Source organism: Westerdykella ornata (assembly GCF_010094085.1).
Source record: "Westerdykella ornata strain CBS 379.55 unplaced genomic scaffold EI97scaffold_17, whole genome shotgun sequence".
NCBI lineage: Eukaryota > Fungi > Ascomycota > Dothideomycetes > Pleosporales > Sporormiaceae > Westerdykella > Westerdykella ornata.
In genome coordinates this window covers 254,374-281,585 of record NW_022986867.1, presented here as the reverse complement: position 1 = coordinate 281,585, position 27,212 = coordinate 254,374, and the positions used below count along the sequence as shown (strand labels likewise).

Below are 27,212 nucleotides of genomic sequence, written 5' to 3'. Positions count from 1 at the left end.
ATCAGCAGGTCCAGGCTTGGCAGTTGGCAGCCTGGCCGACGTCCGAGCGGAGAAAGAGCCGCGCGCAAAACCGACAGGAAGATCATGGCGGAAGCAGGCAAGAGCCAAACTCAAACAAGCCCATTGTTGCAGAGCTTGGCACGATGGAGACCGGGGACTTCGGCTTCAGTCGCTGAACCGCGGTCCTAGGAATTGGACCCATAGCCGATTGAGGAGTTCAGAGTGCTACCACGTTGTTCTCGAGCTCTTGTCACCATATTTCACTATTGCTTGGACGTCCTCTTCTTTCCCTGGAGCATTGAATCTAATTCAGCTTTTGTTTAACTGGCTCCCTATTGGCATTTTCATCATGCTTCGATCTCTCTGCACACAAGCTGGAAGGCGACTGAACGCCACCAGTCGGTCCACATTCGCGGGGAGAAGATGTCTCCACGCACAAGCTTCGTTTGACTGGAAGGACCCATTGGGCTCCAACAACTTCTTCACAGAGGAGGAACTGGCCATTGCTGAAACTGCAGAGTCATATTGTCAGGAACGGTTACTTCCTAGAGTTCTAGGTACTCCAATTGAGCAATGAATGCAAGTCGTCATGTACTGAACCTTTGTTTGCAGAGGCATACCGTAAGGAAGACTTCGATAGAAAGATACTGGAAGAGATGGGAGAATTGGGTCTGCTAGGAGCCACCATCAAGGGATATGGCTGTGCGGGCGTGAGCAGCGTTGCATCCGGTCTTATCACACGAGCAGTTGAAAGAGTGGATTCAGGCTACCGGTCCGGCTACTCAGTACAGAGCGCACTTGCCATGGGCGGCATAGAAGAGTTTGGAACCGAAGAGCTCAAGGAAAGGCTGCTACCCCAGATGGCGAAGGGAAAGCTACTGGGTTGCTTCGGCTTGACGGAGCCTAATCACGGATCGGATCCCGGATCCATGGAGACGATCGCTAAACCTCATCCTACGAAGAAGGGATACTACTCGCTCTCCGGTGCCAAGACCTGGATCACGAATTCTCCAATCGCCGAAATCTTGGTTGTTTGGGCGAAGCTGGAGAGCACGGGCAAGATCCGTGGATTCGTTGTGGAGCGTGATCAGTGCCCTCCAGGCACTTTGGAGACGCCTGCTATCAAGAACAAGAATGGCCTTCGCGCGTCCATCACCGGCATGATCCAGCTCGATGAGTGCCCCGTACCCGAAGCCAACATGTTCCCCGACGTTGAGGGACTCAGGGGCCCCTTCAGCTGTCTGAACTCTGCTCGTTATGGCATTGCGTGGGGCACAATGGGAGCTCTGGAGGACTGCCTTGCTAGGGCTAGGACGTATGCTTTGGAGAGGAAACAGTTCAAGAACAACCCGCTTGCCAAGTATCAGCTCGTGCAGAAGAAGCTTGCAGACGCAGCCACGGATGCGGCGTATGGCATAGTGGCAGCTACGCAGGTTGGTCGTCTCAAGGATGAGGGCAAGGCCGCACCGGAGATGATTTCTATGATCAAGAGACAGAACTGTGACAGAGCGTTGGCCAATGCTCGAACGTGAGTCGCCCAGTTTATTCGGCTCAGTACGGCATCATGCTAACGTGTTGTCTAGGCTGCAGGAGATCTTCGGGGGAAACGCAGTGAGCGACGAGTATGGAATTGGGAGACACGTGGCGAATCTCTTCGTGACCCAGACATACGAGGGGCAGAGTGACATCCACTGTGAGTTCCCAATCATATGTGCTCATGCATTCGCTGATGATGTGGTTAGCCTTGATCTTGGGGAGGGCCATCACAGGCGTCCAAGCCTTCTGCTAAATAAATAGTGTGAATTCGCCTATGTCTGAAAACGGCCGAGCATGATTGCCCCTTCCTCGTATCGTGTAGATGGACGTGCCCTAAATGTGTGGATTTTATAAGTATTGAATGCCTTAAACACTTTTGCAGTTCTGCTGCGACAATGTTGCACGTGGACAGTTTCCGCGCCATGCGCTCACCTTGGAACAAGACTAGGTGTCTGTCTGTAAATAGCCCTGCATGCAGAGAGGCAGTCATCGTGATTTGGGGCTGGTACTGTCTCACAACCGCTCGCAGCTATGGCAACACAGCGGGGTTTCTCCCAACCCAGACCGGAAAGGTAGGGGATCTTGGTCGTAAGCATGAGCACGCTGGCCACACCTTTGGTGATGACAAAAGTCAAGTCTCGGCCGGCGTGATGAGACTCGACGGGCACTGGTGTTGTCGCTTCTTCTTCCATGTTCCATTCGTTGCCACAGCAAGACTCAGCCACCTGTAACAAAACGCGGGTGAATAATTTTCTGGGCCCGGTTTCGCCATACCTAGGTAGTGACGGCGGAATTCGATACATTTAGTACCCTTGCCCCCACCGCCTCCCGCCGTCATCTACTCCTGCCCAACCCTACCCTGGAAACTCTGCTCCTCGACTACAACACTGCACTTGTCTTCCTAGTTTTCCACCTCTACTGTTATAGAGAGTGACCTCTTGCTGCCGACCAAGATCATCAGGTACGTTGGTGGAAGCGGCAACGCCCGCGCTTCCCCGCCGATACATAACGCCGCTCTTTCTTCTTCTGCAGGCGCTAACCTGAATCCCTTCAACAGCCCACTCCAGTCCCGCTCCTCAACACCACACACCACATTCACTGTACCGCTGCGAGACGCTCTCTTCGCAACCCCAACCCCACATCCACTACACATATCGCCATGGCGCTCAAGCGTATCAACAAGGAACTCACAGACCTGGGCCGGTAAGTCGTGTGCGCCCTAACCCCGAGGGCAGACTTGTCGTATTGCCCTCATCATCCTGTGCGATGCGGGGTTGTGTCTGCAGGATAAAGCTAACGCAAACTCTACAGTGACCCTCCCTCATCCTGCTCGGCGGGCCCCATAGGAGATGATCTGGTACGTTTCCCGCTTCCTCGTGCTGTCTGCAGCATCAAGGCCCTCCTGCCCTTTTTCGCCGCCGCCCGAGGCTGTTGAAGGACGATCCTGACTGACGATGATAGTTCCACTGGCAAGCAACCATCATGGGTCCTGTACGTATACACTTTTCAAGACGCTGGCGAACGCTACTCAAACTTATCGCTGACTCCATCTCCAGAGCGACTCACCGTACTCCGGCGGCGTCTTCTTCCTCGCAATCCACTTCCCCACCGACTATCCTTTCAAGCCCCCGAAGGTCAACTTCACGACTCGCATCTACCACCCCAACATCAATTCCAACGGAAGCATTTGCTTGGACATCCTCCGAGACCAGTGGAGCCCTGCTCTCACCATCTCGAAGGGTGCGTCATCCCAGGAATATCCCTTGATATGAACTCAATACTGATGCTACTAGTGCTTCTGAGCATCTGCTCCATGCTCACAGACCCCAACCCAGATGACCCACTCGTTCCCGAGATCGCACACGTGTACAAGACCGACCGATCTAGGTACGAGTCCACGGCCCGAGAGTGGACCAGGAAGTATGCCATCTAGTAGTAACGCATGGAGGCGGCGGAGGAAGTATGGGCGAGGGTCGACGGCTTCTCTTCTGGTTCTGCATGACGGCGCTGCGAGGGTTCTTGATGACACCTACAACAAATGAGATACCAAAGGAGATGCTGGCTGCTTGGGAAGGCGGAGAGTGGTTGATACGGGTTTCTTATCAGGGATTTTGGCATGGCTTTGTGCATAACTTATAGAGACAGCTGAGCGGCCTTGGGTTGCCTGCTCTTAGCCCTCTCATACCAGGATATGATCACATCGTACTCTGTGTCTTAAGGCCCAGCGGGTTGCCGCTCCTACAGCAACGTCCTGTCTCCTCGTGCAAATACATATATGGCTCACTGTTTCATGCAATTCGCCCAGCGTACACAAGACACCGGCGCCCAGGCAAAGACTAATGATTCTAGCCGTCACAACCCATCAGTCCACGGAGGGTCGCATCCTCTACTCGTAAGCCTCACAATATATATCTTACATCTACCAACAACAATCCGTACCTTGACTCGATACATGCACCCACCAGATATAAGGGTTTCAAAAGCCCAAAAGCGTAAAAGCGTCTACTGCTTCACCACGCGCTCCTCCCCTCCTTTCGTCACTGCTTGGATCCTTGTCCAAAGCCCTCCTGTTAGACTCCTTCCCTCCATCTGTACCGTGCCCTCGGCCTCACCCACCACCCTGAGCTTCTTCTCCAAGGGGTTCCAACTTTTTACTCCCAAACACCTCCAACTTATATCTCCGTCTCAACATTGCCGGATCCGGTGGTCCCACAACCGACCACAACAGCGGACCCGGAGGCCGGCTACCCCTATCGCAGAGCCGGTAGTTGTAAGTTAAGGAGTCTGCGAGGTGCTTGCATGTGGCTTGGAAGTGTTTGATGGAGGCGGATTTGCGGCCGAGGTTGTTGGTGGGGTCGACGGGGTCGCGGAGACAGAGCATCCAAGGGGGAAGGGCTTTGATCCGACCATCCTAGGGGAGTTGATTAGTATTCGGTTCGAATAGAGGGAAAGGCATTGGGGTTCTAAACATACGAGAAGATCCTGCTTTGCAGTTTCGGACAGGACGGGTTCGGCCTCCTTGTCGAAGAGCTCGGGCGGCGAGATGGAGAGCCCGTTCAAGGTGTCGAACGAGGCCCAAAAGTTCAGGAACTTCATCAGACTGTGTCCAGGATCGGAGGTTATCAATTGCGTATGCCGGAAAGCAGCTACAACCATCATGAGAGTCGTGTAGGCGCCGAAGCCGCCATGGGCGGGCTCCGCTAGACCCCTCGCCTTCATCATCGCTCTTACTACGGTGTAGACGGCCGGAAGCTGCGGATACTGCCGTATATACTTCGCTATGGCGTCCTGCTGCGCAGAAGTGTCGTTGCAGCAGACGAGTTGCACGTCGAGAGTGGTGGCAGTGTGAGAGACGGAGATAAGAGGATGGCTGAAGATGTGGATAGCGGGAGTCTTGAAGTGCGTCTCGTCCTTCAGGAAGCGAAACTTCAAGGTATCCAAAAGGCGCTTCGTGCGTTTGGAAATCCGTCTCTTTGATGGAATGTTATCATTGAGGTCGAAGCCTTCTATGTCGGGTTGCAGGACGCGGAAATCTATGTCGGAGAGGGGCAATGCAAGCCCACTTCGTTCCGAGCCGAAGAGTTCCAACCTGATCCTGCTGGTTGGGATTTGGACAGTGGATAGTACTTGCTGCATCACTCTGTCTCGTGCGCGGGATTCGTTGGGGGTTGGCTTTGCCCATTCGTAGAATTTGGAGATCTCCAGCGACACCCTGTAGCATCCAAATCAACAACTGACGTTGAACTCAGCTTGGAAGAAGCAAGGGAGATTTACCTCTCCATTCCCGTCAGCGGCCGGTTCCATAGGGCGGATTCCGTCATCCAAGGCATCCACATGTCCTTGATCTTACGGCGGGATTTCGGCAGGATTGGAACGCCTTTATAGTCCGAGAAGGTATACAAACATCTTAGGGCAACAGCTATAGGTGATGCCAGTTCGCGCTTCGGCTTCGAATCCAACCGTGTTCTCCTTATTTTGAACCTTTGTTCCTCGTTGCCAGAGCCGGGTGGGGTGGACGATGCATCGTTATTCGGCACGTTCGGGCGGCTTTGGGGGTCGCTGCTGTTCGACACAGAGGGCAGTCCTGGCTCGACTGGTTGGGTGTCTGAAGAAGACGGCCGCTGGTAGAAACGAATTGAGGCGTGCGGTAATACGAAGTGTTGCCAGAGGACCAGGGACGGTCGGAATGGGTTATGCGAGCGACATGTGAGTCGAAAACCGGAGGCTGACTTCATGGGAGACGTTGGGAAGGGAAGACGGGGAGCGTGTAACGCGTTTTGGGATGCGGAATTCCAGTGATGATCGATAGAGCAAAAGTAGTTCGACAGGTCGGGGACGGGAGATCAGATATCGAAGCTAGTCTGCTCCGGGTATAGCGCAAATTTCACGTGCTTAACCCTTGCAACCCACCTGGCAACCTTGGGAGGTTCTTCCACTCGCTCCGGGACTCCTGCTGCCGACAGTACCCCGCCCTACTTGGCTACAGGGGGCGTTCAGCTGGTGCAAGTTGGGATTGTTGTTGGGTAGCAGCACATCTCGGTCATATGGTTGCGGGAAGCATGCGTAGGTTGAGTCGACTTGATTGAAGTGTGCCAGATGCATGGAAGTTCGCAGAAGAGCCGCACCTGGGCAATTTCACAGTTCAACCTGTTGTAGCTTCCTTTTCGAATCGCCTTCGCAATGGCAATGGCAATGCATATCGGAAATTCAATCTGCAAGGTCGAAGTCATCTCTATCTACAGTACATGGCCCGGCACTCAGTCCTATAAAGAATGCTGCCTGAAATTCTAGCTACACGGATGACGCCATTATTTACATCTCCTACGGAAGAGCCTCGCAGAACATATTAGAAGTGCAGAAAAACTGCCCGGTGTTGTTTTTTGTTGCAGGTTGCAGAGTACACGGGTCCGTGCCCCACCACGCATACCCATCCCAGGCCGGCCCCCCGATTGGGAGCCTATGACGTTGCTCCTCCCAACGGCCGCGATCATATTTTCACCTGTCTAATTCTCCGCCTGCATCCTTCTCATCCTGTCCTCCGGTCTTGAAAAGCCTAAAGCTTCAGCAGCACCTCCCACGGCCTGCGCACATTTGGGGATACGGAGACCCTAGACCACTCGTTACCAGCACCGACCGCAACGGCATAGATCGGAATTGACGGTAAGTCCTTATATTTAGCTTTCCATGAGGGAAACACACCTACCGTAGACAGAGGTTTTCAGACCTCAATCGGGTTCCAACCTCAGTCCTTGCTGGCGCCTGGCAATTGAAGCCAGTCCAGCCATTACCGCAAATCCCCCGCTTACCCCTCCAACCCTACAAGAACCTATCGAAACCCCTACTCACAAGCTTCAGGCTGTACTGCATTATCTGCGCAAATCCAATGGCTTCTCCGAACCTTGAGCGGAATCAATCGCCCGATGAGGCGCCCCGGGATGCGAGCGTCCACCCAGCCCTTCAACCCAATGTTACCGACGTCCCAGTCACTCCGGGGGTACACCCAAGTGGGCAGTCGGCCTACGTGGAGCCCCAACGCCCTCCCTTGGTGACCCCCCAAGGCATCACTCCAGGGCCGCAAGGACAGTCGCAGGTCAATACGGGTTCATACTTCTCTCATCGTGCTGGTGCCTCAGCGGAAGCACAGTCGAAGGATGGGTTGGCGGCGAGAGACCCTCGGGCTGCGCATCCAAAGTTAAATCTCAGTGGTAGAGTGCTCAGCGCAACATTCGCCATCCCGTATAATGTTGGTTTCTCCCCCGGAAAGGAATGGGAACTCAGTCCCCGTGCGGGCACTTCCGCCTTGTTCGACTCATTTGCCTACCTCGCCTCCTCGTCTTCTCCCTGGAATCACACCCTCATCGGCTGGACGGGGGAGTTAAAAGAGGCAGAGGACCCCGCACCTGGTACCGCGAGCGCGACGTCAACGCAGCATAAAGCGGCCGCCCCTATTCCAGTTGACAGCAAGACGCCCACTATCCCACCTCCCCAAGCGGATGGGCTGCGAATCGGGAAAGCCGACAGAGAGAAACTGGAGCAAAGACTTGAACGTGATCCGGGAGGCAAGATTGTGCCTGTCTGGCTTGTGGACGAGGTGGACGAGCAAAAGGACGAATATGTCATGAAAGATCAGTCACGTTGGCGCAGATATGCCGAACACGAACTCTATACGCTTTTTCATTATAAGCAAAACGAGCCCGCCGATGGCCGTGCCGCTCGGAAGACGTGGGCCGACTACTACCGTATGAACAAGCTATTCGCCGACAAGATTCTCGAGTTGTACAAGCCCGGAGATATTATTCTCATTCACGATTTCTACTTGCTTTTGCTTCCGAGCTTGCTGCGCCAGAGCTTGCCCAACGTATACATCGGCTTCTTTCTGCACGTCCCCTTCCCGAGCAGCGAGTTTTATCGCTGCTTGAGCAGACGTAAGGAGATCTTGGAGGGGGTGTTGGGTGCCAACATGATCGGCTTCCAATCCTACAGCTACGCACGCCACTTCTCGTCTTGCTGTACTCGAGTCTTGGGCTTCGATTCCTCGTCGACAGGCGTTGATGCCTACGGCGCCCACGTCGCAGTCGACGTATTCCCCATTGGCATCAACGCCGCCTTGACTCAGCGTATTGCATTCGGAGATGAAGCCATTCAGGAGAAAATCAAGGGCATCCGCGAACTCTACGCTGGCAAGAAGATTATCGTGGGCCGAGACCGCCTCGACTCCGTCAGGGGAGTAGCCCAGAAACTGCAGGCTTTCGAGATGTTCCTCGAAAGGTACCCTCAGTGGCGGGGTAAGGTGGTTCTCATTCAGGTCACCAGTCCCGGAAGCGTCCAGGTACTCCGTGGAGAGGACGATGACAACAAGATCCTCAACAAGATTTCCGACCTCGTCGCTCGGATCAATGGGAATTACGGTTCTCTCAGCTTCTCCCCGGTTCAACATTTCCCTCAGTACCTTAGCAAGGAAGAATACTTTGCGCTGCTTCGCGTGGCAGACGTGGGACTGATTACCAGCGTCCGCGACGGCATGAACACGACCAGCTTGGAATACGTCATCTGCCAAAAGGATAATCAAGGACCCCTCATCCTCTCCGAGTTCTCAGGTACCTCAAGCTTCCTCGATGGGGCCATTCACATCAACCCCTGGGATCTGGGAGGCGTTGCCGAAGCCATCAACAACGCCCTGACTATGCCCGAGAAGCAGCGGCAGGAGCAGTTTGCCAAGCTGTACAAGCACGTCGTGGCGAACAACGTGCAGTACTGGACGAACAACCTGATGAAGAAGCTTCTGGCGAACCTGTCGTCGTTCGACCAGTCGTTTGCTACTCCTGCGCTGGATCGTGCGAAGTTGCTCCTGCAGTACCGACAATCGAAGAAGCGGTTGTTTATGTTCGATTACGATGGCACCCTGACTCCTATAGTAAAGGATCCAGGAGCAGCTATCCCCTCGGACCGCGTCATCCGGACGCTCAAGACGCTTTCGGCCGACCCGGCGAACGCGGTTTGGATCATCAGCGGAAGAGACCAGAAGTTCTTGGACGATTGGATGGGCCACGTGCCTGAACTTGGCCTCAGTGCGGAACATGGTAGTTTCATGCGACGTCCACGCAGCACCGAGTGGGAGGACCTGACGGCCTCGGCCGACATGAGCTGGCAGCCCGACGTCCTGGATATCTTCCAACATTACACTGAGAGGACAACTGGTACGGCAGTCGAAATCGTTGGGTCGAATATTGCTAACATGTGCATGTAGGTTCATTCGTGGAGCGCAAGAAGATCGCTCTGACGTGGCACTACCGGCGTGCGGATCCCGAATATGGCGCGTTCCAGGCGCGACAATGCCAAAAGCATCTGGAGATGACGGTAGCTAAGAAGTATGACGTCGAGGTCATGACGGGCAAGGCCAATCTGGAAGTGCGGCCGAAGTTTGTGAACAAGGGCGAAATCGCGAAGAAGCTGGTGCAGGAATACAGCGAAGCCGGGGAAGCTCCCGACTTTGTGCTCTGCTTGGGTGACGATTCGACAGATGAGGGTACGTAGCAGCACTCTCCTACTTTCTTGTCCCTTCGAGGCTAACTTTTGTAAGATATGTTCCGCTCATTACGACAATCGCGACTGCCGGCCGACCACGTCTTCTCGGTGACGGTGGGTGCCAGTTCCAAGCAGACGCTGGCCAGCTGGCATCTGGTCGAACCGGCCGATGTCATTTCGGTCGTGTCTCTGCTAAATGGATCCATTGATGCAGGTAATGTGGGAGCGGTGGCCGTCGTGGAAGGCCATGTCCCCGAGTCGAGGATTTAGAGGAACACAGGAGTTGTTGATGAGGTCATGAGGGGGTATTGTGGACCCTTGCTGCATTTGTTTGGGGTTTGTGAGACGGGCATAGAGTTAGTTTTTCTTTTCGTATATATTGCGTGATAATCATGGTAGTAAAATCAAGAGTTTAGCTGATGCCACTCGTTCGGCTGCGTTCACAGACGTCGGATTTCTTCAACTCGGCCAAAAATGGTGCTCACTCAAGATACGGGTGCAAGGCTCCCACGTGGCAGCAGTTCATCTGGGCAACATGGCCTCCGCACTGCACGGTCCATCAGTGTACAACATCTGCTGCGGCAATTTCGGCACATTCTTTTTGGGTTCTGAATCGCGGTTCTTGAGCGAGAAAAGGGGGAGCCGGGGTCCGGTCGAATTCCAAAGAGAGGGGCTGGACCGCCCTCGCGAGGAGTTCGTCTCTGCAGGAACATTCCCCGATTCAGGGGCCGACCGAAACACACCCCCGAGGTCATTGCATTGAACAAAAACGCGCAGCCATCTTGGAACACAACCGCATTGTTCTCGGGATTTCTGGCAGGAGCGCTGAAACTCCTTGTCGTTCGGCAGTTTCGAGAAAGGTGCTGGTGTTTGGTGGCTTCTCACAGTCGCGCTTCTTCCAGTGGTGGAGAGTTGTCCCGAGGCCTCATGCGCTAAGGTTGGCTGGTTGCCACAGAAAGCCACCCGCAGTGAACGAGGCCGAGACGGGACTGGCGTCGAATGTCGAGGTGCAGGGTGCTGAGACAAGAAGCCTGGAGAGCCGCCATTTCCCTGGCTCCCACGTTCCTTTGCTCCACCCACCCATCCTGCCCCCTCCATAACTCACACCTCAATTCTCGAGTCCTGCGATAACGCAACAACCTGCAAAGCAACAATTGTGCACACCAAGTGCTCATAGAAAACCCAATCACGGGACACACGGAACAAACATCAACCATGGGTTTCATCGAGAAGCTGCAATACAGTACGCTCCCCAGCCTTCTCCCACCCACGGAGATCACCGCACCCACTACTAACACTTCCCCCTCAACGCAGAACTCGAACTCTACCGCCTCGAGCAACGCTACACCCGCCGCGAAAAGCGCACCACCTTCTACAGCGACGCGCAATACGTCGACGGCGAATACATCTACGCTTCCTCGCCCACCTCGACCAAATCGAACGGCACCAATGGGAGTCGGCGGAGCAAAGGCGCGAGCGTGAGGATACGCGAGCTGGTGACAGGATGCAGATGAAAGTGGCTGGGAGTAGGAAGAGATGGTGGATGGTTGAGATAGAGAAGAATGGGACATGATCAGTGCCGATGCTTCGCTCGGCACTTCGAGCAGAATTCGATTTACCCCTGTGGGGTTACGAGATGAGGGATGGAGGTTCCACACAAGACCACGGCCATCTATGGATCGCATCGCACCGCATCAACGCTTTCAGACACCGACATCGACATCGGCAAAGCGTGCGCTCCTCTGCAACAATTCAACTGACGACGTAACGGACATACAACAACAATTTTACTACTCCCTTTCACGCCAACACACACCTTTCTATTTCCTTCGCTCCTTCTGACAGATACGGATTCGACGCATTCTGAAAAACTGCATACTGCATGCATTCGCAGCACCATTTCTTCTATCATCTCCGGCTTCGTGTCTATCATGCCTTTGGCTGCATCTTTATTTAGAGGCTTGGGAAGACCGTGATGGTGTGGCATCGAGAGGCTTGCGCCTTTCTTGCATGGCGGAGATATACCCCTTTGCTCTTTCTCTACGTTGGTGGGGGTTTTGGCTTCTTCTCTTTCGCCTTCTTCCTCGATAGTTGATCTTCGATGTTTCTATGATTTGCAGGGGAGCTTTTGTTGTTAGCTTCAGTGGTTAAGCTGTTGCTTGCTGGTGTAGATGAGTAAGTTAGGGAAGAAATAAATATTTATTCAATGTTATCCTTGTAGGCCTTGTGTCTTATTCTGCGGTGCCAGGAGTCTTCGTCCTTTGTACTTGTCATATTTGGGAATCATATCCTGATATGTACAAGAGAGCAGATGTTCATAAGTGGTGGGAGCGGGCTGCTCGCTTTTTGAATTGCCGAAATCTTTCACAGGGGAAATACGGAGCACGCAAACAAGAGATACCTTAGGACCATTGGCTCTATTTCTGCACAACATATTCCTCCACCGTGTGCTTTAAAGACCGAAGACGTAGAACATTGCTCGCGTTTATATACTTTTCCTTTCCCTTTTCCTTTTGCTCAATCTTGAATTTGCCTATGCGTACGTGACGGAAAAACCGACTGCGTGAAGGAGCCGACAGTAAGAGGGGGAAGTTTATCTACACACAGAATTCCGGAACTTTGGCATACTTTTTCTTCTACACAGATTTTTGGAAACTTGGCATATTCGCAAATGGTGGTGGTGGTAATGCTGTGCAGTATATACTAGGGTAGCTTATCTCCCCTTCAGACATCCATGAACAGGTTGAAGACGATGGACTTGCACTTTTTGTATTCGATGATAGGATTTCGCGTGGTAGATTGATGAGATAGGTTTTGAGTGAGGTATAGGAGTAGGAACGCATGAAGTATTTTATTTCCGTCGTCGGTGTTGCGGAACTGAAGAGCTGGAAGTAACTGAGTATGGTGGCCTAGCGCGAAAGTGATTATATATACACAGTAGAACACTGAAGCCGTGGAATGGTAATACGGTGATGAACGTCATTATCAAGTCTCCAAAGAACTATAAGAGAGGGAAAACGGCAATGAGTAGACAGTCTAGCACGTGAATACCCTCGCAGCTTCGATCGTCAACATGGCCCATACGTATCAATTTTTGGCACTTGGAAAGGCGCAGCCACATGTGCCTCTGCTTCCACGTCCTTGATTCAATTGCGACTCGAGTGTGTAGGGTAGTTCTGGGTTTGTCGGGATCTTATATACTTCACCATTTCCAAGTGGTTATATAAGTCTACGATCTAGGGTAGCAGAAACAGGTTAGGGTTCGCCGTAAACTTGAAGTTGATGATGGCGATGGTGATATTTGACGATGTCCGTCATATGCATCATTTGCCTTTTCCGCACAACTCGCACGGGGAATCTCACGTAGCGCGCATATCAACGCTTGGACTTATCCTTGACTGATTCTGCCTGACTGTGCGGGTCCCTACGAATGACTCTCCTGGGAATTCTTGGAATCCATTTCTCGAACCTTCTGAAATTCCAACATCCATCTATCAGACTCTGGCACAAGCCTCCTTTCAAAGACACCTACGGAAAAGCCCGCAGAACATTCATACCCTTGCTATCTTTTTTGGTGAATCATTAAACCTAGCTCCGGCTACACCTCATTAGCATGACGTAGATGTCAATCGTTTTTTGAAGGTAGTGGATTTTAATAGGTATAGAGGGGAAGAAATAGAAACTAGGTGGAAGTCAGGCGTTTATATTTCTAGAATTCGCTGCAGGCTGGGGCTCTACCAAGATGCAACGAACGTTAAAGGTGCATCCGTGTGAAACCTACGGGGATAATCACAGGAAGCATAACATTAAGAAAATCGATACAGGCGGATGTATGTGTGCCGTTAGGGTGCGTGAAGTGCGGCGGGGGACGAACTCAGGGGGAAACATACACACTCCGCAGAGTGAATTATAGTGTTTTATCATTCATTGAAGTGCAGGGGAGGAGAATGGACGAGCGTGGGAGTGGATATTTATACGAAAAGCCATATGCAGTGGTCGCACAATCAAGCATAGAAGCTCCTTCGATTCATCGAACTTTGTTGTTCTGGGGCGCAATAAGACTCGACGGACAACAGGGTAAAGTGGAGGTTATCATCACCGGGACCATGAGCCTTCAAAATTCAGATCCTCGTAGTACATGTCTGCCTGATTCAGAAAGAAGAACATTGGTCATGATGTAGTTGAATTGAAAACTTCACTCAAAGGCACATACAAACGGCGAAAACCCTCCCGCACATGCATGTAAAAGCTCATCGATTTGAAGCCGCCTAACGATACATTCTGAGAACCCCCGAACCGAAGAAACTCCCATGTGCATAATCCGTCCAACTCAGAGGACAAGACATCATGTACATCGCCCGGGACTTTTAGTAATTTGTTGGAGAGAAGTAAGAAGGATTGTCGAGGAGAGAGTGAGCCTTTATACTTGTCGCGGATGTAGGGACATGCAAATCGCGACGCAATGTAGGCAACAACATGCGAACTGTTGGTAGAACGCTAGATTTCGATAGAAGTGGTGATGGTTATACGCATCAACAGATTTACTACTAGTACAGTGCTAGCTCTTCATGTCACCCTTGATTTGCATGTTCGCGAAAATCAAGTGCCGATGAGCATGCTCCTTCCAATCTATTCCTAGGAAAAGAAGGCAGAAGACAAACATGATGCCTCTCTTCAAGAATTCTTCTAGATATTCTCGAGGCTGTTGCAGAGTTAGCAAATGACGGGGCGAGAGTGGGCATTTATACCTTTCTGCGCCTCAGTTGGACTATTTTGATGAGTACTACAAACTGCGATTTCGAACGAAGCATGTGTCCACATTTTCGGAATTGGAATCATGGGGTAAGCGATGTGATGGCGAATATTAGCATTACCTTCTTTCCTCTAACATCGAAGCACTCCCGTCACCTTCGTTTCGAATTTGCTAGCTCCAAGACCACAGCTACATAGGTACGCAAGAAGAGAGACGACATAACACTCTCTAGATCTTGATTGTCAGCGCAATACAAGCCAAGAATAACATGGGGATCAAACTCTTGATTCGAAAAAGGTCACAGAGGGGAAAACGACATAGAATGGACTTTGCCATGTTTTAGCATCTAACAAGAAGGCCAGCATAATGCTGTAGAGTCACAGGGGGGAGGAAGGATAGATTTATATGTCCGTAGCGGGAAACGGTAAAGAGAAGCGAACGGTTTTGAATGTCCAGAAAAGCTTATTATGTTCGCGAGATGATCTAGCGAAGGTGTTTCTCTGAGGCGTAATGGTAGTCATTGTCATTACTCTGATATAATAATATTGCTTGCCATATTAGAGTTTTTAGGAGGGATGTCCGCTTATCTCAAAAAGGCACATGCGCACGCGAGCATGTAAGGGTAGTTTTATTTAAAAAGCAAGAGGTTGTACGAAGAGGTTAACAGACAAAAGAGAGGCATGAATATATTTGTTGCAACTATAAGCGATATATCAAACCTGAATAACAGTGAGGGTAACATTCAGTGTACTAGCATTATGATTATAATAACGATGCTGGTAATGACAGTGCTACGCATCAGCCTACCATTATCCTGTTCAACCTGAATCCCCAAGATCTGAATTCTGCTTCTTGGGGATACAGGACTGGAAATAATCGCTAAATATTGTCGTGTACACGAGTGCCTTTTTGAGAACTGCAGAAGGGACGCAAAGAGCACATAGGCCGGGAGGAAACAGCTTTGTGATTTGATCCTAAGTGTTCATAAAGTACTGCAGAGGAAGAAGAAGTAGAAGTGCCTAGGAGGGCATATTTATACCACACCTACGTCTTACCAGCTATATTAAGAACATTTCCGCTCCATAATTCATTGTCGAACATTTGCTATGTTTAATAGCGTTGAATATATCGCCGCGAAGAACGACAATGATAATCATCATCATACCTCTCACTAGTTTAGCAGCTAGGTCCATGCCTTTTTTGTTCTTGGATTTTGCATTGATGAGCTGCGCCGTTGTCGCAAACTAGAGAAGCCGAAGTAGTGAAAGGCGAGGGCTTTATATATTCGCAGACTTCTAGAGACGCTGAAGATACACCGTGTGTTTTAGTCGATCGTCTGCTGGGACACGCACATGATGCCTAGAGGAGTTTCAAGCTAGGCGTGAAGTGTAATGGTCGCCATCATTACTGTTCTCATCAACACCGAGACCACAATGACCATTACAGCCAACACCCCATCTCGTCACCTTGGAAGATATGCATGAACTCTTGTTTCTGTCTCTAGATAACGAATGTACGCGGAAGAACTATTAAAATCCACCTCTGCACCCCCATACTTTATCCATGAGCAAAAGAACATAACCCCAAGGGTTTCAGGAAGTCCGGATAAGCAAAAGGACAGACATCTCAACGTCAGATCCGTTTTTAGGTCTGTAAAAGAAGGTAGTGGGAGGTGTAGCACCAGCTGAAGAGGGGAGAAGGTTTATATATTTTAGCGGACGAAGATCGCGAAAAGATTGAGATCTCATGAGGGAAATGGGGCATTTGCGTAAAGGCCAAAAAGTGGACTTCGCATGATTCCGGCAGCTGGTGATGACGATGGTGATCACACCGTTAGATATCATTACGTATAAGGAACCGTAATGAGCAAGGCAAAGCATGCAAAATCACGTCCCATAATTAGTTAATAATTAACACGAGAGTATAACCGAGAGCTGAAGAATGCAAACGAATGATTTAGCAGAGAAACCTGGGTATCAAGATGTCGCCTTGTCCACCACCACACTTCCCTCCCGGTACGCCTTCAGGTAGAAAAATCGTGAATAACACAGAAAGAACGAGAACATAAACCTATGAGCGACATCCCAGATTTCCAGAGCAATCGTGACAAGGGGGTTCAAGCCTGAAAATGCAGATGTAGGAGCGGTCTCCATCACCTCATTCCGTCCCCTCACATATTCTCAATCACCCTCGCGTTGATCGCCGACTGGAACCCCTCATTCCCATGACCATACTCGTGCTCCGCACTGGTGCCCGCCTTATAATTGCTGGGTCCCTCGCCCGCCGCATCCGCCTGCGCCAGCTGGTTCAGCACCGTCTGGTTCTGCGCCGGCAAGAAGATGACCTTCGAGTTTGCCGTCTTCGCCATCGACTGCATAGCTTCGAGATAGCGGATCTGCATCGCTGGAGCAGAGCTGAGTATGTCGGCTGCTTGCCGCATCAATTTCGCGCTCTCGACTTCTGCCCGTGCGGCGATGACTTTGGCTTCTCCCGTGCGCTTGGATTGCGCGGCCATGGACAAGGAGTCCTGAAGCTCCTGGCTAAAGATGATATCCTTGATGAGCATGGACTCGACTTCTACGCCCCAGCCCATTGCCGTCTCCTCGATGATTTCACGAATGCTCTGGGCGATTTCCTCGCGGCGCTCAATCACGTCTTGGAGGACGCGAGCGCCGATGACGTGCCTGAGGGTGGTTTGGGTGCGCTCGACGAGGGCTTGACGAATGTTGGAGATGCCGAAGGCGGCTTTGTGGGGGGAGGTGATGCGGTAGTAAATTACCGATGTGAGTTGGAGGGAGACGTTGTCTTTGGTCATGCAGACTTGTTGAGGAACCTCTGTGCGAGGTTAGCAATGTCACGATAGGTAGAAGCATATGTGTTTCGCTGTACGTACCAACAATCTGAATCTTGACATCGACTTGAATGAGATGCTCGGAGAGGGGATTCACTCTCACAAGACCGGGATCCACGGCACGTGTAAAGCGTCCAAACTTGGTCACCAATCCTACATTTCCCTGCGACACGGGTTTATACGGATTCGGGCAGCAGATGCAGCATGGGATAGCTCCAAGAGTACCGATAAGAGAGCCCAGGCCATCAATCATAGCACCATACCAGCCGTGGCTGTCCTCTTGCGTATCGGGCTTGATTATTTTGGCATATGAAGGCTGGAGATCCTCGCGTCGGGGCGGCTGGACCTTAACCAAAGGCTCATCGCTGCGGACATCCCTGCTGCTGCCACCGTTGATATGGGCAGGAGCTTTTCCGTGGTCGTCGCTCATGGTGTTTGTTGATATGGCCGTGATGATATCTGGGGGTTGTATATGAATGAATAGTCGACAGGATGGGGTCGAGCCGAGTCTGGCTTCCGGGGAATGACGTTCGTGGTTTTAGAAAGACACACAGCAGAAAATGAGGTGACTATCCGAAGCGTTGAGGACGACTTGTCCTCTTATACATTACTGTAGAAGGATCCATGGATGTCACGAGGGTATACAGTGGGCGGGGAAGGTGGTGGATTCCCTGCAAGGCCAAGGCTCTTGCCGGGGCTGTGCTTTCATCCATTCCGACAAGGCGGAAAGCTGCCATCCCAAACGAGTCCACAGCACGGGGCGACGGGTGGCGCACGTGTGGCTGGTGCCCACCTCACATTCGCCAGAGTACGGGAAGAGAGACACTGGTTGAGGCTGGGCACGCTGGTTGTGGTTCGCCTAAAAGGCATCACGGCTTCGGTTCAATCATCATACGATGGCCTTGCCATCGCCTCGTATACGTCTTCACCGGTTCTTCCTTTCGCTCCCTGCCGGAATAGTGGAATCAGTATGAGGTCAATAGGAGTTCTTATTAGTGGTCACTAAGGGTGAGCACTGTCCGTACCTTTTCCTTAAACCACCATCTCGGACAGCTAGCTGCACTGCCTCTTCTAGTTGATGACTTCTCATCGCTTTCAACAGCAGCAAAAGGGAGGCACAATCGGGCACTCTCCTGTGTCTGAGTCGCGCGACAATGGTGATGTGTCCTGGGGCGTCTTACAGGCACTGTTCCTCGCCTCAATGAATGGGATGCCACCAACAATACTCCAAAGCGCAGTCAAGCACAGTCAAGCGCAGTGCAAATGCCACATGAAAGAGCATCAACCTGCCACTGAAAGAGATATTTTCCTTGCCGCAAGTTGATGTCAGAGGTTGCGCGGCCGAGGCTACTTACTGATTTACCACTGTTCACCGGAGAGACCCTTCCAACCCCTGGAATGCTGGGATATTCGCCTTCGGGCTGTATCTTGACTCCTTCGGAAATCCAGACTAATATTCGAATGGTCTAGGTAGAGCTTGGTTACGAATATCTGATGCTTTCCGTGCGTAGGCAACTGCTCCAGGCAATGTTCCCTTTAGATCTTCTTCGACACAGAGCAGCATAGCCATAATTTGTCGCTACTAGTGCCTGTCTACCCGCACTGGCGTCAAGGAGCCAGGGAATAAATGACGCATGCTCCATCTATGGTTGCACCAGTTGAATGGCAACATCATTGTACGGGAAGTCGTCGGCACATTAGGCATCCAGCCACCGGTCCAACAAATGTAGGCTGTTCGCGAGGCACCAACAAGCTTGGGACGGTGCAACCAAATCCTGCGCTGTTTCACTCATATATATGCCGCAACTGATCCGCTTGCACTCGGTCCTTCTCAACAGATCTGGGAACCTTGCACTACATACCAATTAACACAAAAACGCCTGATTTCGGGCCTTCTCGCTTGACTGACAGCGGGCTCGTTTCTTCCATTACGCTGGACCACGGGAAGCACCAAAGATCTCTACCATCACGTAGAATTTGCTTCATCCCAGCATATTCAACTAGTCTTTCAGATATCGTGTCTTTCCGAGATTATGTAACCATGATAGGACCATTTTCGGAAACCCGCGTTCAAAAAATTTAGTTTCTTAATCGTGCTATGGGTTCCAAAACAACGCTCAGCCTACAACTTTATTCGTCTTTCTTTAAGCTATGTATATCCTCGGTAAGGCCATCAATGCAAACGGCTGACATGTGCTTTTTCATACTCGCAATGCGTTTATACAAGCAAGTTGCGTCACTACACAGAGATTATCCAGCTGCGCCACATAGGCACATGCCTTAACCACTATCCTGGCTATTTTCCACTCTGTTCGTAAAGGTGTTGATAAGCTTGACGTCCTGTGTCTCGTAGAAAGTTTTCTTCATCTCGCATCGCGCTTCATAAAACGAGCATCTGACGAAACGCTGGCTCAGAACAGCCTTTACCCATTCATACGAACGAACAAGCCATTCAGTTCAAACAGAACAATACGGTACTAATGTGTCTGGGTAGAAGAGCGCTATAAGCACCGATGAAAGGCCTTGCTCATTGAATAACCGCAAAATTTTATCCAGTTGACTGAAGCTACCTATGTAGGATCAACAACGAATTTCCGGAACGCTGAAGAGATATTAATGAGCTTTTATATAAGTCCTAGGGATTCTGGTACTAATTAAAGCGTTTCTTTAACCATGTTACCTACTGCAACGGCATCCTCTAAGACTCTCTTTAGGTATCGTTGTTGCCTTCAAGATGTGACTTCAAGCGAATTCTCCAATCGGAACGCTCACTGCCCCGCTTGAGCGCGTCTGATATTTCCTTGTTGAGCCTAGCCTAACTCAACTGGACGGGGTTATGCAGTAAAACGGCACGGCTTCTTAAGTTAACTCAGGGCGCTGGGGCAGGACGTTCACCCTGCACTCCGACTCACTCAGTCAAGGCATCGCACATATCACACTCGTAGTGCGTGGTGACGAGAAAGTATCCATCACCATGTCCCTACTTCTCTCCATCCCTCCAGAACTCCTCCGTCTCATCCTCAGCGCCCTTGCAGACATCGACCTCCCATCCCTCTACACTTCTCGTCGCACCTGCCGCACAATCAACAACATCGTCACAGATATCCTCAAAACCTTAAGCAAAAACCACGCTGCCGCCATATCTTCGTTTCTGCAGTCGCACTTCGCTCCAGTACTTGACAGCTCAGCAGCTAGCCCGGAAAACATACCCATTGAGAAGCCGCGAGGATGGACACCATTCCACGCCCTCCCCTGGGCTTGCAATCGAGCTCGACGCAGAAGGTACCTGCGCGAAGAGGCGAGTTGGCGCAAGATCCCCATGGTCTCGCCCTCCGGGCACCCTATCCAAAGGCTACAATTTGTCACCACCAAGAGCAACGAAAGTATTCCATATAAGGAGGTACTCCAGGGCGGGGACGTATGTTTCCTAGTCGTCGCGGGCGAAAACCTCGAAATCTACGAATTCCCCCAAGGCATTGGACTCGGTATGTTGTGGGACGTGGTGGTGAGGCAGTCGACCGGGTGCGATAATTGGTATTGGGGATGGAAATTGTATTTCGAAACGCGCATCACTGACCTGGAAGAGTTTCTGGAACCTTGGCGGGAAAGAGAGGATGTGGCTTCCCTGGTTAAGGATCGCCTATTCACATACGATCGCCATTACGCTGTGCTTCTGTTCGGCGAGACCATACTTGATAGGGGATCCGGGAATGGAAAAGTCTCTTGGACCCCGCAGAGGCTCGGGGAGTGGGAGGCCCATTCGCTCATTGAGGGTTTCGATGAACAGCTGTGTTTCAAAGACGGATGTCTAATTGGGTTCTTTTACCCGGAAGGTCGTCCTCCTGGGCTTCATTGGCCTCGGGGTCGTCCGGAAGAGCTTGAAGTCGCTGATGAGATAGAGGGCTGGGCGAAGAGATTTGTATCGCCGGAATTCGCCCCTGAGTCCAGGAAGGATTTGTGTGAGGCCTCGTCTTGGCCGTCGTCTTGGCCGTCGTCTAACTCTGAAACAGATGGAAGCCACGGAGATGAATGGGATATCTATGATACCGAGTCCACTCTTTCGTCCAGCTGTGAAAGTCAGGCGTCGTTTGACTGAAAGCGACGCAGGTCATTGGGATGAAGGAAGTAATAGGAGAAGTAATGGAGAGATGTAGCGCGAAGAGCGAGAGCTAGTACGCAGGGGATGGGCTGCACCGTTGATGACACCATTATGAGAGTTCCGGAATGCACAGCTGCCGAAAAGAATTCGTTTATGACCTCATATCTGTAAATCTGTACTGAGCCAGCCATCCCGCGAACCCTTATGCAAACAATGACACGTGCCTGTAAACGCCCAAAAGTGCAAAGCCCCATGTGTACTATTTGTCAAGCTATGAAGCTTAACTGAAGCTCAGTTCAAGAAGCTCATGTTGGTCCTTCCATTCTTTCCCAATGCCCTTGCTGCGAAAAGACTTCTCCCACTGATCGGTGGACCTTGTACATCGTCGTCATCATCATCAGCGGCGAGCAATGTCCCATTGCCAAGGGCGGCATTACCCCCAACCTTCCTCTTCATCTTCTTCTTCATCTTCTTCTCCGGAGCCGGCTCCTCGGTGAAGGCAGCGAAGGAGAGTAGTGACTTGCGTTGTTTGAGCTTGGGCGCAAGGCGGCTGGACGGTCCATCGCCATCCTTGAGGGGCACGGAAACAGGTGCATTCTTAATGGTCTCCTGCTGGATCGAAACGTCCTCAGCCGACCTCTCCAGAGCTGATTTGGCATTGGCCTTCCTGGATGCAGCTGGAGCTAGCGGCTTCAGCTTGTGCTGAAGGATCTTTTTTGCGACCATGCTCGGTGCTACGCTAGGCGTACCCTCTGCCTCTACTCCCGCTTTCCCGTCCTCCTCCTCTTCAACAATGGGACTGGCAGCCGCAGGTAACAAGCCGGATTTCCGATTGAGGAGTGGGGTGAGGGAGAAATTGGACGTTTCGGCGATTGCAGATACGGACGCAGCACGTAAGGGCAGCCTGGCTCTCTTATTACGCAGGCCGTCTCCAGGAGTTCCCAGATTGGTAGAATCAGGATCGAACGCGTGTACGGTGCGCTTCTTGGGATTCTTCGTTGGCTTTGCAACCTCGATGGTAGATCTGATTGTTGACCCGTTGCCCTGCATCTGTTCCAGCTCAGCCTCCTTCTCCTTGAGCTTCTCCTTGGTCGTCCGGAGCTTGTCACGGAACGCGCTCAGCTTATCTTCAAGCACCGTGATGCGCCCCTGCAGCTCGGCAATCTTTTTGCTATACTCCTTCTCTGCTACCTTGCGTTCACGTTTCTCCTTATCCAGCTCTTGGCGGAGTTCGTCAACAGCGCTATGATCCTGTTGTACACCTTTCGTGGCCGCCAGCTCCGCCTTCTCTCGCGCTTTCCTTTCTTTCTCCAATTCCTTGCGCAGAGTCTCTACGTCCGCATCATGCTCATTGTCTGGCCTAGCACCTTCGTCTGCCTTCTGCCTCGCAGCTCTTTCCTGCTCCAGCTCTTGCCGCAGCTCAGCCAATTCAGCGTCGCGTGCCCGATCTCGTTTGCTAGTCTTCATGCCGGCCTTTTCCGCCTTGTCCAGCTTCGCTTGTATTTGCTCCGTCTCCTGTTGTTGAGCCTCGAGGTCGGCCTGGGCCTGCTCTGCGCGCTTTTCCGCCTTCGCCAACGCACTCTCTGCTCTCAGGCGGTCCTTCTTCTCCTTGGCGAGCTCCTTGCGTACATCTTCCAACTCGGCTCGGAGCTCCTCATCCTGAGCAAGCTTCTTTCCGTGCTTAGCCATTGCCCGTGCAGTTGCGCGCTTCTCGTTCTCTAGCTCAACTTGTAATGATGTTACTTCGCGTTGTAGCGATAGCTTCTCAGCGAGGAGCCCTTGGTTCGCTTCGACCTGGGCGCGCAGATGTTCAACTTCTGGTCGTAGCGACGACAACTCGCGGGTAAGGGCAAGCTTCTCGGATAATATTTTGTCCGAATCGGCAGTAGCGTTCTCCAGAGCTCTCAGTTCAGCCTGCCGAAGTTAGTGGACGCCCTGCAACCGATCGATGCAGCAGACGCGTACCTTGAGGTTTGCAGTTTGCCGTATTTGTGTGCGCATCTGGTTCTTGGTTTGTTCCGAATCTGCTTTATACTGGTCTAGTGATGCCATAGCCTCCTCAAGGGACAATTCAAGAGCATCGGAACGGGCCTGTTCCTCGTCGAGCTGCTCGCGTAGATCGTCCACTTGATGTTGCAGAAGACACTCCCTCACACGCAGCAGTCTGATATCTTCATCTTTGGTAATCATTTCAACCGCGTGCTTGCTTTCTGCGAGGCTTAGCTCAAGGTTGGTTGTCCGCAAAGTTTGCTGAAGCTGGAAGGGTCAGCGTCCTATCGCCGCCTTGCTTCAAGAGGACTCACGTCATAAACCTCATAGCTATCGTTTATATCGCTGTGAAAAGACATGTCTGTATAATCATAGAGAATTGGAGATTGACGGTGGTGTTGAGTTGGGTAGAGGGGTGGGTTAGGCGTTGGAAACAAAACAATCGAACTTAGGACCGAAAGACTTGGCACACACGACGTCAGGCAGTTGCATGAAAGAAAACCAATTATGCGGTTCACTTTAGAAGCCGGAAGTTGAAGATGAAGAGTGAAAATTTCGCATTCTTGATAAATGCTAGATCCAAGTATGCAAGATTGTGAATTCATAGTTCTGCTCCATGGCCACCGCCCATGTCCTCCCCAGGGTCGTTTGTGGATCCCGGTCCTTGTCTTGGCACATACGTACAGGATGGACACGGTTGCCAGCTCCAGCTTCGCAACCCACATCTCTCAGCGACGACCACGATGCGGTGGATACAGCTTCTGACGGCCGCTGTGCTGCCGTTCACAGCCCTGGCAGCGAAGAAAACCTCGGGTGACCGTTTCAATGACTTCCGCTCCAATTCGTTGTCCACAGGCGCCATCAAGCTCGACGATGCTTCGTATTCGCAATTGACGAAAGCTCCTAGGGACTACTCAGTCGCAGTCCTTCTCACGGCTATGGATACAAGGTTCGGATGCGTGCTGTGCAGAGAGTTCCAACCGGAATGGGATTTGCTGGCCAAAAGCTGGGTCAAGGGTGACAAGAATGCGGAAAGTCGCATGGTATTTGGGACATTGGATTTTGTAGACGGGAAGGGTACCTTTCAATCGGTAGGTTTTACAATACGGTGTGATCTGCTGGTGCTAACAGTCTCCAGTTGATGCTTCAAACGGCTCCAGTCCTTCTCTATTTCCCTCCCACTGTTGGCCCCAACGCAAAGGTCGGTGCGCAGACGGCTCGATTCGACTTCAACCAAGGGTAAGTACTACATAGTATCTAATGTCTCCCTACTGACACTATTCAGTCCCCAGCCCGCGGAAGCAGTGCATGCATGGATCTCCCGCCAACTCCCCGCGAACATCCCCAAGCCTCCGATCGTCCGCCCAGTCAACTGGGTCAAGATTATCACCGTCACCACCGCAATTCTCGGTGTAATCACCTTCTTCGCCGTCGCCGCCCCTTACGTCGTTCCCATCCTACAGAACCGCAACCTCTGGGCTGCCTTCAGCTTGATCGGCGTACTTCTCTTCACCAGCGGGCACATGTTTAACCACATCAGAAAGGTGCCATATGTAGCTGGTGACGGTAGGGGAGGAATTAGCTATTTTGCTGGTGGATTTAGCAACCAGTTCGGTCTGGAATCGCAGATTGTAGCGGCGATTTGTAAGTGCTGCCATGTGGGCTTTTTGATTCTGTGTGTGCTGACATTCTACAGATGCTGTTCTCTCCTTCGCTGCCATCTCCCTAGCCATCAAGGTGCCCCGAATTGCCAACCCGAAAGCGCAGCAGTTAGCCGTCTTCTTGTGGAGTGGGGTCATTCTCTGCACATACAGCTTCCTCCTGAGCATTTTTCGGATGAAGAATGGAGGGTATCCGTTCTGGCTGCCTCCGTTCTAGAGCTTCTGGGAGGCTTGAGCGTACTCAAGGCAGGCAGCGCGGAATTAAAGCGTCACATTGTTCTGTTTACGAGCGGGACGCACGGGATTGGTGCTATCGGTGAATGTATGATGTTTTAGCGAGATCATCGTCTGGCGTTGAATACACGGCTTAGTTCGCTATAGGTTCTGTAGGAAAATGGTTGTTCTTCTCCCTTAATCGACTTTGCATACCCTGACTCACCCAAATATTGCCATACCACCCCTTAATGCCATTGTCACCCTTAAGCGAGCCAAATCTGAGCGTGACTGGCAATAAAGGAGGGTTTGCAATATTTGGGTTAGACACGGTATGGCTCACTAACGTTGCCAGCAATGAGTGCCTTCCTCCCCTTCACTGTCCCGCCCCTTCAGATGTTCAATGAGGCCACTCTCGTGCCCTCCTAATCGATTCAAACCCTGCAGGATATCTAGGCGTTTGACTAGTCCGTACACTGCTGCAGAAGCTTAAAATACCTTGATCCAACATCAGCCGCAAGATGATTGATATGCACTGTAAATTTGAGTGAGCCCATCCCTGAATTTGGACGTATACGACAATCTGGTCAGAGCCTGGCGCTGATGCAAGGTCACAAAGTTCGCATCATTCGCGTTTCCACTGAGACGATCTGGCTTCATTCGCTTTAGAGGAATTGTTCGCACAGAAAATTACGAGCAGAGACATCGGATCGAACTCTGAGGGAACGGTGTTTTGACAATGAGCGATGAAGAAAGCCTACGACCTTGATGAAGAACAAGAAGGGAGAAGACACAGGTTCGCAAACTCCAGACTTCCACGATCACAAATCATCACGAATTCTTACCAAGTCTCACTCAATTCTTTCTGTGTCCTCTCAGGCAATGCCATAGGGCAGAGTTCCATCAACCACTCGCTCAGCCCCTGAAACGGCGCACCACTTGAGGGTTTTATCAGCGTACGGGCGTATGCGACACGTTGGATTGCGGTCCGGGCGATACTTGATGATGGAGTGGCTTAGTTTGTATAAGCTTCGCCTTCAGCTTCGCAAGCTACGAAACCTATGACAAGCAAAAATAGGAAGCGTGGTACGGAGTACAGAGTACGTTGCGATGTTTGTGGGATGGTGTTGAGTCTGCCAGCCACCTTTTCATTCGCCAGCCACCTCGGCAGCCAAATACCTGCGTCATCCTCTCCGTCGCTGCCAGCCGCATATTACCTGGGCATCAGACTTCGCCCGGCTCTCACTTCTCTCCGTTCCCTCCTTTACGCCATTCACACTTCTGTGAGCCTTCAGTCTTCCAACAGACAATAGCTTCGGTTGCTCCGCCCTTTTTTTGCGCGGCGCCGTCCCTCCCGCTCCCGCAATTACCCCTCCATCGTAGCGCCAACCATATATCGACCGTCTCTTTAGTTACCGCCGCCCCAGGGACTGCCGCCGCTTGCTGTCAGCCGCGAGTGCGTGTTTCCACGTTGCTGCAAACCCGCCCAGAATGCCGAAATTACCTACAGCCCGGGATCCCTCTATCCTAGATGTCGAAAACTTGATGCGGCCCGAGTCTGCGTCTCTCATGGCGAGGCAGCCCGCAATCATTGCGCATGTCGAGAAACGCCAAATCGTAGAAGGGATAATTCCAACGTATTACACTGTCGATGGGCCAACGTCTGGGACCGTGGTTGGCATTGTCCTCGGAAGTGTTCTCGGATTTCTGTTGCTGATATGGCTGTTTTACTCGATTGCGAACATCAACAATACACCTGGTAATAATGCCATTGCGGGCGTGGAGGAGGAAATTGTTGTGAGGCGGCCACGGAAGTCGCATTCTGGCCATTCTCGCCGGAGTACCCGGACCGAAGTTCGCGAATATAGCAGGAGTCCGCGACGTGAGCATATCATTGTCGAAGAGAGGAGGCAGCCCCGTCCTCCGCGGCCAAGGAGCATCGTTGTGGAGGAAAGACGGTCCAGGTCAAGGGTACCGGGCGATGATATCGTCGAGGTCATTGAGGAACATGAAGACTATCGCGAAAGGAGAGGGAGCCGAAGGTAATACATCTCGGATATATGTCTGAGATAGATTCTGACAATG

General features: G+C 51.7%; 12 protein-coding genes across 12 annotated transcripts; 7 read left to right on the top strand and 5 right to left on the bottom strand.

The window, feature by feature from the left end:
- Positions 1-349: 349 nt before the first annotated feature.
- Positions 350-1,789, top strand: EI97DRAFT_380584 (glutaryl-CoA dehydrogenase mitochondrial precursor; the record flags this gene model as incomplete). Its single annotated transcript, XM_033795767.1, has 4 exons — positions 350-550; positions 585-1,528; positions 1,584-1,693; positions 1,743-1,789. The coding sequence occupies 4 exons, from the start codon at positions 350-352 to the stop codon at positions 1,787-1,789; spliced, it is 1,302 nt and encodes a 433-aa protein (XP_033652426.1).
- A 641-nt stretch (positions 1,790-2,430) lies between these two features.
- On the top strand, positions 2,431-3,817 carry EI97DRAFT_401456 (ubiquitin-conjugating enzyme). The gene is made up of 5 exons (XM_033796465.1): positions 2,431-2,739; positions 2,848-2,893; positions 2,998-3,027; positions 3,093-3,276; positions 3,330-3,817. The coding sequence occupies exons 1-5, from the start codon at positions 2,696-2,698 to the stop codon at positions 3,467-3,469; spliced, it is 444 nt and encodes a 147-aa protein (XP_033652425.1). The 5' UTR covers positions 2,431-2,695; the 3' UTR covers positions 3,470-3,817.
- A 66-nt stretch (positions 3,818-3,883) lies between these two features.
- EI97DRAFT_421556 (uncharacterized protein) lies at positions 3,884-5,834 on the bottom strand. Its single transcript, XM_033797059.1, has 3 exons — positions 5,311-5,834; positions 4,510-5,248; positions 3,884-4,447 (listed from the first exon to the last, which is right to left on the bottom strand). The coding sequence occupies exons 1-3, from the start codon at positions 5,769-5,771 to the stop codon at positions 4,145-4,147; spliced, it is 1,503 nt and encodes a 500-aa protein (XP_033652424.1). The 5' UTR covers positions 5,772-5,834; the 3' UTR covers positions 3,884-4,144.
- A 673-nt stretch (positions 5,835-6,507) lies between these two features.
- On the top strand, positions 6,508-9,995 carry EI97DRAFT_434787 (alpha,alpha-trehalose-phosphate synthase-like protein subunit Tps2). The gene is made up of 4 exons (XM_033798715.1): positions 6,508-6,696; positions 6,892-9,233; positions 9,284-9,562; positions 9,617-9,995. The coding sequence occupies exons 2-4, from the start codon at positions 6,920-6,922 to the stop codon at positions 9,829-9,831; spliced, it is 2,808 nt and encodes a 935-aa protein (XP_033652423.1). The 5' UTR covers positions 6,508-6,696; positions 6,892-6,919; the 3' UTR covers positions 9,832-9,995.
- On the bottom strand, positions 9,926-10,743 carry EI97DRAFT_92020 (uncharacterized protein). The gene has a single exon (XM_033803210.1). The coding sequence runs from the start codon at positions 10,657-10,659 to the stop codon at positions 10,084-10,086; it is 576 nt and encodes a 191-aa protein (XP_033652422.1). The 5' UTR covers positions 10,660-10,743; the 3' UTR covers positions 9,926-10,083.
- A 33-nt stretch (positions 10,744-10,776) lies between these two features.
- On the top strand, positions 10,777-11,075 carry EI97DRAFT_459843 (uncharacterized protein; the record flags this gene model as incomplete). Its single annotated transcript, XM_033801043.1, has 2 exons — positions 10,777-10,804; positions 10,876-11,075. 2 exons carry the CDS (start codon positions 10,777-10,779, stop codon positions 11,073-11,075), a joined length of 228 nt encoding a protein of 75 aa, XP_033652421.1.
- A 4,755-nt stretch (positions 11,076-15,830) lies between these two features.
- On the bottom strand, positions 15,831-16,339 carry EI97DRAFT_91915 (uncharacterized protein). The gene has a single exon (XM_033803209.1). The coding sequence runs from the start codon at positions 16,192-16,194 to the stop codon at positions 15,907-15,909; it is 288 nt and encodes a 95-aa protein (XP_033652420.1). The 5' UTR covers positions 16,195-16,339; the 3' UTR covers positions 15,831-15,906.
- Positions 16,124-17,808, bottom strand: EI97DRAFT_434784 (uncharacterized protein). The gene is made up of 2 exons (XM_033798714.1): positions 17,208-17,808; positions 16,124-17,149 (listed from the first exon to the last, which is right to left on the bottom strand). The coding sequence occupies exons 1-2, from the start codon at positions 17,593-17,595 to the stop codon at positions 16,485-16,487; spliced, it is 1,053 nt and encodes a 350-aa protein (XP_033652419.1). The 5' UTR covers positions 17,596-17,808; the 3' UTR covers positions 16,124-16,484.
- A 2,331-nt stretch (positions 17,809-20,139) lies between these two features.
- EI97DRAFT_468463 (uncharacterized protein) lies at positions 20,140-21,298 on the top strand (the record flags this gene model as incomplete). The annotated part of the gene is made up of 2 exons (XM_033801657.1): positions 20,140-21,124; positions 21,176-21,298. The coding sequence occupies 2 exons, from the start codon at positions 20,140-20,142 to the stop codon at positions 21,259-21,261; spliced, it is 1,071 nt and encodes a 356-aa protein (XP_033652418.1). The 3' UTR covers positions 21,262-21,298.
- A 98-nt stretch (positions 21,299-21,396) lies between these two features.
- On the bottom strand, positions 21,397-23,849 carry EI97DRAFT_421544 (uncharacterized protein). The gene is made up of 3 exons (XM_033797058.1): positions 23,568-23,849; positions 23,230-23,520; positions 21,397-23,178 (listed from the first exon to the last, which is right to left on the bottom strand). The coding sequence occupies exons 1-3, from the start codon at positions 23,610-23,612 to the stop codon at positions 21,556-21,558; spliced, it is 1,959 nt and encodes a 652-aa protein (XP_033652417.1). The 5' UTR covers positions 23,613-23,849; the 3' UTR covers positions 21,397-21,555.
- A 122-nt stretch (positions 23,850-23,971) lies between these two features.
- EI97DRAFT_401437 (magnesium transporter protein-like protein 1 precursor) lies at positions 23,972-25,329 on the top strand. The gene is made up of 4 exons (XM_033796464.1): positions 23,972-24,344; positions 24,392-24,492; positions 24,539-24,897; positions 24,950-25,329. The coding sequence occupies exons 1-4, from the start codon at positions 23,997-23,999 to the stop codon at positions 25,129-25,131; spliced, it is 990 nt and encodes a 329-aa protein (XP_033652416.1). The 5' UTR covers positions 23,972-23,996; the 3' UTR covers positions 25,132-25,329.
- A 1,343-nt stretch (positions 25,330-26,672) lies between these two features.
- EI97DRAFT_451388 (uncharacterized protein) lies at positions 26,673-27,173 on the top strand (the record flags this gene model as incomplete). Its single annotated transcript, XM_033800343.1, has 1 exon — positions 26,673-27,173. One exon carries the CDS (start codon positions 26,673-26,675, stop codon positions 27,171-27,173), a length of 501 nt encoding a protein of 166 aa, XP_033652415.1.
- Positions 27,174-27,212: the final 39 nt, after the last annotated feature.